The sequence below is a fragment of the Mytilus trossulus genome, chromosome 14 (assembly GCF_036588685.1).
Source record: "Mytilus trossulus isolate FHL-02 chromosome 14, PNRI_Mtr1.1.1.hap1, whole genome shotgun sequence".
NCBI lineage: Eukaryota > Metazoa > Mollusca > Bivalvia > Mytilida > Mytilidae > Mytilus > Mytilus trossulus.
The window spans coordinates 76,741,106-76,753,346 of record NC_086386.1 but is presented as its reverse complement, the minus strand read 5'-3'; the positions used below and the strand labels follow the sequence as shown (position 1 = coordinate 76,753,346).

Sequence of the window (12,241 nt, the reverse complement as noted above, 5' to 3'; positions counted from 1 at the left end):
GGTTTGTCTTGTCGTAGAACACATCTCGGGGTGTCATGATTGCTAAAAAAAAGACCTCCCTACGATCGGTCTTTCATTTGATCAATCCTGACAACCCTCGGTGTGTTCTACGACAAGAAAAACCTTAAAATATGCATTATCTATAACGTAACCGTCATTGCTATAGATAAGTTTATTGTATTATTAAATCGTTTCTAATGTATACCTATATGGTCCCAAGTTGGGTTTCCCCTTGGGCCATTTTTTTTCGCCAACTCTTTCGCCAAAACAATATAATTTTTGCCATTTTATTACTTTTTTCGCCAAGTAACATAAATATATCTCTCGTTTAAAATTTTCCTTTTTTTCTACCCCACCCAGCCCTGAACCGTGAGTTTTCCCGTTGGAATGAGTTTTAACTAGTTATTTTGGGGGCCTTTCAAAACTTGTTGTTCGGTGTGAACCAATGCCACGTGCTGAAGGCCGTACCTAGACCTATAGTGGTTTAATTTTATAAATTGTTATTTAGATGGAGAGTTGTCTCATTGGCACTCATACCAGATGTTCCTATATCTATCATATGGTTCGACCATACGCGTACAGTTTAACCATATGAGTATACGCATAGAGAATTCGAATTGAGACGTACATACATTTATTGTATAAGATGATATGTATGTTTGTTCTTAAAAGAGTATACACCTTAGATATTTCATTATCTATTTGTCTTGTATCTTGTATTATTTATTTTATTGTTTAAGAAATGGAAACCGAAAATGACTTAATGCTTCAACTGTGAGGACGAGTCTGATTTTTTTGCACATATAATAATTGGTCATACAGCAACTAAACACCATGATAACTTCCTTTCAATAAAAAAAAAGAAAAGTGTTTAAAAAATTGAAAATATGAATATTAATCAAGACTTTACAATGTTGTTCCTGGTGTCGTTTGAAACACTGGACAATCTAGCTGGTGATAGCATATAATATACACATTTTGTATTTGTCCATCATTGCTAAGGGATCATATTTAGGCTAATGGACTATTCATTTCATTGTTGATTTTATCTGAAATTTTATTCAAATTTTGTGTTCAATGGCAATAAAAACGTGGTGGATTTTGTGTGAGATTTTTATGTTTTTGCTTCGCATCAAGGTGTGGAGCTATAAGTTTCAGTTGAAATACACGCCATCTTGAATAAAATACTTATCATGTATAGATTTTTATTGGTTGCATTGTAATGCGGCTGAGATAAAGCAACATCTATTGGCTTAAATGAGATAAAGAATTACATACTTTTCTCGCCCAGGATAAGACATCAAATACCGAAAAATAACTATATGTATTTCAGTTCCGATCAACTGTCATTAATTCAAGTTGAACTTTGTTTTATTATACATACATTTCACAAATAAATTAAATATTGAAATACCAATTATTTATACATTTTGAATTGCTTTGTAACTCTGCAATTTGCACGATTTGCTTTGCTAAACAATGTTCCTATACACTGTATACAAAAATGCATTAGCTGTATTCTAAAACTTCTTACAATATAGACACACCTTCAGAAAGGCACGCATCAAGAGTCGTGTCTAAATTAATTTTATAAATATTGTTTTAATTTTTACCAAAAAAAAAATGTTTTTAAAAGCATGGGTGTATAACACACACTCTTAAAGTGCATCCATTTTATATCAATCAATATCTAAATATATCACATTTCCAATACTAATTTAATACCCTTCCGGAGCACCTGAGATCACCCCTAGTTTTTGGTGGGGTTCGTGTTGTTTATTCTTTAGTTTTCTATGTTGTGTCATGTGTACTATTGTTTTTCTGTTTGTCTTTTTCATTTTTAGCCATGGCGTTGTAAGTTTGTTTTAGATTTGCGAGTTTGACTGTCCCTTTGGTATCTTTCGTCCCTCTTTAATAACCACATGCAACACATATAACCTTGAATTAGTGAAGAGCGAAGCAGTCCTACTACAGCGTTTTAGTAAGATAAAACTTGTTTTATTAATAGTTTTTTAATAATCTCCGGAGTAACAGAAGAAATATTATTAACTGCAAAATCGAAAGTAGCATGAAATGAATATGAGTTCCCTGCATAATGTTCTAAACACTGTTTTGTTAAGGATCAAGCTATTTCTAATTGAACACTGGAAAGTAGTTGTATAAAGCTCGCCAAACAGAAGATTTTCATTAAATAGAAAAAAAGATTCATTTTGATATGTTTTTGATGACTTATTGGTAATATATGATATTGTCCTTACTTAATTACATTTATAAACTAGAGAAAAAAAGATTAAAGTCTAGAATACCTTCACATTTGCTGTAAAAAAAACACGAAACTTTTATCAAAAACCCGGACGAATTAAGAGATAACTGTATTGTATTTGAAGCTTTAAGGACGTCCATCGGTAGTTTTACTGTCGCAAATTTAGTTTACCTGGCGACGCAGAGCGGAGACAGGTAAACGGGTATTTGCGACAGTAAAACTACCAATGAACGTCCGAAAAGCTTCAAATACAATACAGTTATCTCTATTCTAATGCAAAACAAGTTTATAATTAAATTTCGATCATTATTTCAGTGTAAAATCTTCATAAAAGAAAATTCCGCGAAAAAATGTGATCTTCTTTGGTCCCTACACTAGGTGATGTCATAGGTATGCTTCCGGCGTCAAACATAAACACCGGGAGTTTTCTAGCCTCGGTGCCGCTTCAGAATGTAATAAAATTTGATAAAAAGAAGATTTTTAGGCGCCACAAGTGAGTTTTTTGTTTATTATTGTAGAAATAACATGTCAATATATATATTCCGAAATTCAAAATGTCGGCTTCCTTAGTTACAGACAAGGAGATAGAGAATTTTACGCTTGCTGTCATCCAATCAGAACAATTGTTACAAAATAATTGCATTAGAATTCATATTAGCTCTCGTAAAAACCTGGGCAATAACAAACACTATTTTGTTTTATTAAATACAAGGAAATTGAGCTTCTTTGTTGATCAAAACATATATAGTGTTCAATATAAGATGGGTAGTAATGTTAAAAACTTATCGCATGTTTTATCACTCGAAAAAGCCCGAACTACACTCGAAACAAATTGACCAAATCACTCGAAAAACCAGGATCCTAGCCAGACACTATACCTATTTTGTATTATAAAACACAAATGGAACCATCACTACAAAATGTTGAAAGGCTAAATGTTGTATGTCTTTTTAAGAATTGCATGTTTTTTTTTGTAAATTTATTGGGGTGTAAAAGCATCGACTAAAGTACATTTTGAATTAACCGCGGAAGCAAGTCATTCTATCATATATACAATATGTACAAAGCATATGTAAACTTTATATTATGTATAATGTTTTAAGCCATTGGCCCATATGGGCGTAAAGTGCTTGTCAATAAAGCTTATTAATAATTCTCATTTTTATACAGGTTATAGAAAAGGAAGTATCGTTGATTTCTCCACAAAACAATGTACCTACTAACCTATATTAATATTATAGTGATTATTTTTTTTATTTTTCAAACACGGAAGTTCGTGTAACAAACAACTTGTTTATGTGATATCCTATGTATGCATAAACAGTTGATGTAGTAATCTAATATGATATCGATATATTAGCACACAGTTTACGCCCGATAGATCATTTTGTTTGTCGTAAACACCTGGGATACTACGTATTGACTGATATAATATTACACCAGCTAATTGTTTCAGCAATTAAACATTAGGATGGTCATCTTTAGATGCATTACTCAGAAAAAAATACATATACTATCTTTTTCATTGATATACTATGATGTGTATGTCATAATTCTTTGTCAATCGATAAAATGACACAAATGCACTAATCAGGGATTCAAACTGACACACTTTATAAAATATTTCAACTCTAATCTTTTTCTAAACTTTTATGTTTGATTTACGTAACTGTGTAACTATTTGTCTTATTGAATTTGCTGAAAGCTCTTACTGTTTTTTTTCTTTTTGTTATATATGACGGAGTAACATACTTATATTCAGTTACAATATCTGATGTTATATGTGTGTCCTTTTAAGTGTGGACTGCAGTAATTCAGTACGTCAATAAATCATTACTTTTAATTAGTTATATTCTGTTGTAACATGTTGTGGTTTCCTATGTTTCTGTTCTGCCGTTTTACTTCATCTTCAATAGATTATATGACTATATTCGGAAATGACAACCCGACAACTTCTTTGATGCAGGTTGTGCATGCATGTAGAGAAAATAATGTGTTGATTTGAAATGTATTGGAGGTTCATTTCAGAACAACTCGTACCACAATCCAAAATATAATGATACATATTGATTTAATTTTTTGTGACAGATTATACAGTATTTATTTCCCATTGGAACCGTTTATTTTCAATTCAGAAAAACTCGTAGAACTAATAAAATTTAAAAGGCGTTGTTATCATATTTTTTTCAGGTAAACATAGACTGTACACCCTGAACCTTTTTAAAAATACATTTGCAAATTAGCAATTCAAAACATATATAAGGGATTTAGATTTACTATCGCAGCTATACTTGATGTGGCTTATAACAGTGTGCAATATCAAGAAAGTTAATATCGTACATGTATGCCGTATGTACATATTTAAAAGAGAGCGTCAAACGTATCACAATTGGGTTCTTTAAAGGAAGATACAAGGATCGATAGAATTATCACAGTTATAGAACAAAATAGCTTCTACAACTAAAGTGTTTTCTACCTCTTTAATAAATGACTGCGTGTTCTGACAATATTCTAGTTCGTCCAGTATTTATTTCTTATGTACCTCTAAGGAATATCGAGCTCTTCAGGAGCTATGTTATCCAATGACACATGTTAATGTATTTGTCCTTTGCAAAGACACCACGATATAATAACTCAATTTTATTTTAGTTTTGATAACTAGTGATCGAGTTTGAAAAAATGTTATGTTGTCTCTAAAGATGTGTTTATTTTGTATATCCAACATTTTGTTTGTTTATTTTATTTTTGAGGGAATTTGCTAGAGTAGTCAAATTCATTTACTAATTAGCATTAATACATTAAATTATCTATATAAATGCATACTTGTATTACTTCCGACATGAAAGTCAATGCTTACTTTTCATTTTTATTATTAATGAACATTTTTTTTGTATTCTTAGACTAATAAAAATTAAAATCACAAAAATACTGAACTTAGAGGAAAATTTAATTGGAAAGTCCATAATCAAATGGTAAAATCAAATACCAAAACACATCAACAACAAATGGACAAGAACTGTCATATTCTTGACTTGGTACAGGCATTTTCAAATGTAGAAAATGGATTTAAATGTTCTTAACCAGAAAGACATGAAAGACATGAAAGACTGGTAAATAGATGAATATCAATATGTAAAAAATATCGAAACAGGAAGATTCCCGTAATCATAATTACGGTTCAAATTATTTTGCAACAGATGCGAATATTCTAGATGTTGTAATCTTATATGATATAAATAAACAACACGCTACTTATGCTTGATGTATTGTTATGATAGATTATCCTTTCATTTAACAAGTTGTGCTACCAATACCTTTTACAGAAAAATGAGGTATCTTGTTGTTTTAATATCGGCTTTAGAAATAGTTTTTGTTTCCAGTTTAAATGAAGAAAAAAACTTAGAAAAATGGATGCAGAGGCAAATGGACCACAAATATGCTATGTGGGAAAAGATGACAAATATTGTTAAAGCATTGAGAGGAAGTGATAATACGATGATGGGAAAGATTCAGCAACTGAAAAAAATACCTCAAGGTACAATTTAATCTTTTTCTTAAACAAAATAATTATATTTATCATGTATCAATGATTTGAAATGTTGAACTTCTGGGTATATGTATTTGTTGTGTTTTACCCTCTTTGCCACAAATTTATAGTTTTTTACTTCGTATTATAATTAATATAGAGATCCATTTTGTTACACCTTGTGATCAATTTATTTGGAAATCACCAATGGCAGTCAGCAGGGTTTAAGAACATCAGTTGCTTGACCTGCTAATCAAATGCGTTTTGTTATAATATATTTTTTCAATCTTTTGGTCTTTTGGAAAATGTTGGTTGTGTTGTATTTAGACCCCTTTTTGGCCCCAAAATATTTCAGTTTTACAAAATTGATAAAGTGTTAACTTTTAGCTGTTTATTAGAAAGTGGAATACTTCAGCTAAATAAATATGGCTTTTGACAATATAATGCACATATAATATAGGGTACTTACATCATAAAATCATGCTAAATTACTGAAAAAATCTTTAAAATTTGAGCATTAGAGTTAAATTTTAGACGGTTTCCGTCTTAAATGAAAGTAGCCGCATTTTCTGGTTGTTGTTTTTATTTATAAGATTGGGTTTCAATATTTTTAAACTTCTCATTTATGATATAATAAACATTATCACAATGATTTTGTGTCTGTAATTAATTGTACAATGCGAGTATGAAATACTTGGTGAAGAAATTCATTATGTTATCATATTAATTTATTTAGTGACAGGCTATATCGGATGTTTTGCTGATGATAGCAGACGACATTTACCATCAAACTTTATAGAGTTACGCAAGGGAATAACCTTGGAACAGTGTAGGAAACACTGCAAAGGTTACAAATACCTTGGCCTGCAAGTAAGTTTTGGTACATTTTAAGCATTAATTAAAACGAGTTGATCTCAATATTCAATGAAAAGCCTTCAACAAAGAGCGAAACTCATACCGATTAGTATGTTTTACAACACATAGACATGTCAAATGTAAAACGTTTAAAAAAGACGAACGGTTGTCTCTAAATCAAATTAATGTGTTCGATAACCTTGGAGTCCCGTAGACTGTTACCGTTTAATCGAACACGTTAGGTGGCACATTAGTATTTCCTGGCCCATAAGGGATAATGATATATAAAAAAGAATGATAGCCTTTTTTAGAATGTTCACCACTTTCCAACCCTGCAAAAAATTCTACATTCACAATTAACTGAAGAACTTTCATTTTATTATTCAGAAATGAATTTGCATGTGCATCATGATGTTCATCTGTTATCTGTTATTTCATATTTTGCTACACCTGATTCATCCCTAAGTCAGGGAAAGTGTGTTCAGTTGATACTGTATTTTTTGTCCAATCACACTGTCCAGATACATGGACTTAGGTAGTTAACACACAAGAGCAACCTAAATTCTGAAATGCAAATACTACCGTGCCATCTTTATACGCCGCCAAATTAAAGTGTATTGGTTTAACACATTATAGGTGATTACCTTGAATGTCGGAGTAACATGACTTTGCCCTTAAATTCATATTTTATTTGCCACTGAACGTTCAATAACTATCCCATCGTCCCATTCATCTGTCATTTTATTTATAGATTTATTTATTATGTGGGAAAATGGTACTCTCGTCCGAATATATAAACTATAGATGGAATATACAATAGAAATTTGATGATATATCAATATTTTAAACAGGTTAGAGTACAATGCTTTTGTGGAAACCGTTTGATACAATCAAGATATCCAAAGAAATCTGACCGTGAATGCAACATGAGATGTTTAGATGAACCAAGTAGGATGTGTGGAGGTTTCTGGAGAAATTCTGTCTATACAGGTTTGTTACTCATCTTTCTATTATATGAATAAAATGTGGAGTATTTGTACAAAAGACCATGAAATGATATGCAAATACTTTAATCATGATAAAGGCATCTAAAGAAAAACGTCGTCAGACGTAAATGTACTTTTTACAAAATGTTGCGATCTAAATAGATAAAGTGTAACAAATTGTAAATAAGGATAAATGACACTATTATAGATCTACCATAAACAACTAATTGTCATATAAATACAACAAATAAAGTATAAAAAGAACCATATCTCATTTTCAAGGAACATGTTATTGGATAAAACAAAGATAAATACAAATAAATTGCAGACATGTAGATAGTGTTATATATATACATCTTTGGTATCTATCTGATGAAATATAAGAAATAGCATTACAGTCAGTCTCAAGCTATCAAAAACATGTTGAAGTTTAAATTGAGATTTGACACTCAATTATATGTAGCATGTTAGATTACTTTTTTTATTATGGTTTATTATGCTTACTGTGGGTAACATATTAATATATTATTTTGTAAACTTAATATAAATTTCAGTTCAATAGACAAGAAGCAAGAACGCAAAAGATTAGAAGAAATATACAACCATTCAAGTGCTTGAATAAAGTAGTCGAATCAATTACATTATTTCGATTTTTTTTCTTTGTGGGAAATTTGTGCACTTGTGATTCAATCTGCTTAATATATGTTAATTTCGAACAGGACTCAAAATATTAGGACAATGATACCCTGAGCAGAGCAGCAACGACTTGTGATCATTTCAGTCCGCGTCCAAAGATCAATTAATGAAATGCATGAAACTTCATTCAAACAAACAAAAACAAGCACAACGTTGTACTTTTTTTCATCATGTAAACTAATCTACATTTGCTAGAGGTATATATAAGCGCAAGGTTGAGATCTCATAAACATGTTTAACTCCGCCGCAAGTTTGCGCCTGTCCCAAGTCAGGAGCATCTGGCCTTTGTTAGTCTTGTATGATTTTTAATTTTAGTTTCTTGTGTATACTTCGGAGTTTAGTTTGACGTCCATTATCCCTGTACTAGTATACATATGTCTTAATGGTCCAGCTGAAGAACGCCTACAGGTGCTGGAGTTTCTCGCTACATTGAAGACCCATTGATGGCCTTTGTTTGTTGTCTGCTCTATGTTCGGATTGTTGTCGCTTTGACACATTCCCCATTTCCTTTCTTAATTTTAAGAAAAGAAATATAGGTCAAATTGCAGATTTACTGCATCCTTTTTATCACTGCCTTTACCATCTCGTATAAAGTCACTATGCACGAAAAACAATGCTATTATTCTATAATTAATTTTATAAGAAAGAACACCTCTCTTACAGTAATGTTAATGGACACATTAAAGTTATTTATTAAATTTGTTTTATGTCGAATGATCATTGACACGATATCAACCAACGTTGATTACTGAATGTTTTAAGAAAGCTATAAAACATGTTAGCATTTATTTCATTGACTAACTACACGAAAGTACTTATTATATGTCCGTACGAGGAAGATTTAAAAACACGTATTTGTGTTCTGAATAATTGTCAGTATATATAATGTGTTCGCGAATATGATATAGGTCGAAAGTAAAATAACAAAAATATCGAATTTCCAGGATAATTCTAAACAAAAAGTTCATCAGCAAAGGCAAAATCAAAATTTAAAACACATCAAATGCTAAATTGTATTTATGTTCTAACGTGTGGAACTTGCAGGTTGCAATATTTTGGTGAACAAAAACACATTCAACATCTAAATGAATAACCATCGGTCATTTTATGAAAAAGAACAAAACTGTCCAATCACGAGACATCTTTTAAGAAGTACAGAATTTTGAAAATGTCACATTTCAAATCATTGAGAAAAACTGAGAATTTGAGTATTACTATTTTGGCGCAGGAAAATGGGTACTGTTAATGTAATTGATAGCTATAACAAATATCAAATTTAACTTTGAGATGAATACCATCCTTCCATGTATATTGATTTTCGAAATGACGTCTTCACAGAGAAAATACATCATATATATAGCCCGTTTTGATTGTATTGTAACCAAAATGTTACAAAATTGAGTCAATCATTGTTACATAAAATAAAGTTTCACTTTCGGTCAAATATCGGTCGATAACCCACTCCTGGTTTTATGAATAGACCCAATATGACTGTTTTATAACCCGAATAATTGTTTATAAAGCTCAAAATGTTTTGGCAAAGCAAATTCAAAGGGAAGGGCCAAAAGGAATACGGTAAAAACAAATTAGTTTTTATGTTCGATGGATTACATATTGAGATGGCATGTTTTAAGGTTTTGGGTGATCTATTGCGGGATAGCGGTTTGATAGAGGCTTTATCAGATGGTGCATCCTCAGGGACTGCAGAATCGTTCTTGTCAAGTTCTAATACTCCTAAAACTAGACTAGCACATCAAGTAACCGCCTGTGTATTGTTTGATTTACTGATGTCAGCATATGAATCGTCTAATAACGAAGATCCTGATGAATCAATAGAATTTGACAATTTTATACAATGCTGTGAAGAAAGAAAAGTAGGTAGACCTCATTTTGAGTTTTGGTATTCGGTTCTTGAAATCAGCTGTTTGGTTTTTCTTACATTCAATCATTACGAGAAGCGGATTTTGAGCTTTATAAACAAACGTTGTTTTCCTTGATCTAATACTTTTTTGGACTAGATCATATCAACTAGTTAGATGGCTTTCTAATCATTTTCGCGATATGGCTTCATAAAAAACAAAAAACCCAGATATATGTGCGGTGACAGAATAGGAAAAGGTCGATTATTAAAGGAGTTTAATTTCACTTCATGGTACACGGCTAAAAATTGGCACAGTCCTAGAAAAATGATTTTACTGGAATTTAAGATTGGTCGTCAAAAATTCGTATGGTGCAGTTTTTTTTATTTAAGCTTTAAGTCAGGGAATTTGACATCAAATGCAGATCATAAATGGCATGCAATTTGGCTTTTTATTCAAAAGCTGTCATCGCATATCTTTCGTTTTGTTTTATACAAATATCAGACATAATATTCTATGAATTAGGCGAAAATGGTAACCCTCAAAGCCTTTTGATGACAAATTATGAAGGTAAAATCTACTATTAACGTGGATATTTTGTGTTTTACCCGATTCCAACATCATACAATAAAACGCTGATGAATGGATTATATCGTATCTACTATAAAGTAATAAAACTGCTATTTTTCTAATCATGTACACATGTTTTTATGCGCTAATATTGTGTAAAACAATATTTTTTTAAATTTCAAATATCTCTGCTAATCAATCCATTACTTTAAAAAAAATCCTGATAGTTGTGTCCTGTCCATGATTGGGCTGAGACATAGTTTTCTTGTAATATATTGGACTTGAGATTACTTGCTTTTGTTGATGTTTTATTGTTTCGTTGAATTATTCAGGTGTCAGTAATTCTTTTTTAAGGTTGTGTAAATCTTATTTTATTTATGTAAGATGCGAAATAAGTTTTTCAGTGGTTTATTTAAGAAATAGGGATCCGACAAAATCCCCAAAACAAAATTAGAAAGTCCGTTGAAACTTTGCTTTAACATTTCAAAGAAGCAAACATTCATTTTAATCCCTTAAATAGTATTATTTTCTTAAATGCTGCAGTGGAATAATTGATTTTTTTTTTATCAAAGTACAGTAAATTGAGGCATTTTGACACAGTTGATTGGTGTAATGATGAAATATACCCTAAATTGCGTGGATAATTGTAACTTTAATTCATAGATATACATCTATCATCGTGTTCATTTTATTCGTTTGAAAATTGTTTATAATAAAAATGGAAACAAATGATGCATAAGTCTACATGACATAGTGATATCTATATAGTTCGCACTGCAATTTGAAATACAGAACCTTTTAAAGACATAAAGAAACTATTTTGCTTAGTTCTTTGATTTCAAAATTCAGATATATTGAAGATATCCTGTCTCTTTTTTACCAACACATACGTCGGTCAGTACTTACTTACACTTCCCAGTTAGATTGCGATAAAGGATACTACAGAAATTAGAATGTTCGCTTCATATCTTAACCTTTTCTTTGATATTGAGACGGATTGACGACTACAAACAAAAATCTATGACAAACTTTGGAGGGTGATTTTAACTTTCCAATGTAATTCCCCAGGTCTCAATGTACTACACTCCTCTGCTCCATCGTATAACGTGCACATATCTCAAATGATACCTTGCGTTTGTGCTTGTTGAGTCAATAATTACTTCATGCACAGGGGTGTACCCTTGACTACTTAAAACAAGGGAAATTTAATTTTGGGGACATGTACTTAATTATGCCTAAGCACTGTCGACTAAAACAGAACAGACAACAGCAGAAGGTCACCGTATCACGAGTAATGATACATTTAATCTCTGTCGTTGCCTATCTCATTAGCAACATCTTTTTGCAGTTTACAATTTTTCAGATACTAGGTCTCAGATCAGATCTGAAAAATTTGCAATTAATTTGTTTTCCATTCCCGTGTGTAGCATATTGATACTTTTGATTCGCATGACACGGGTAACATGTTGTTGACACAACCAAACTG

The 12,241-nt window shown here is 31.2% G+C and overlaps 1 protein-coding gene across 1 annotated transcript; it reads left to right on the top strand.

Moving 5' to 3' along the window:
* Window positions 1-5,572: 5,572 nt before the first annotated feature.
* On the top strand, window positions 5,573-8,266 carry LOC134696010 (sialate:O-sulfotransferase 2-like). The gene is made up of 4 exons (XM_063557531.1): window positions 5,573-5,798; window positions 6,526-6,659; window positions 7,496-7,634; window positions 8,185-8,266. The coding sequence occupies exons 1-4, from the start codon at window positions 5,591-5,593 to the stop codon at window positions 8,190-8,192; spliced, it is 489 nt and encodes a 162-aa protein (XP_063413601.1). The 5' UTR covers window positions 5,573-5,590; the 3' UTR covers window positions 8,193-8,266.
* Window positions 8,267-12,241: the final 3,975 nt, after the last annotated feature.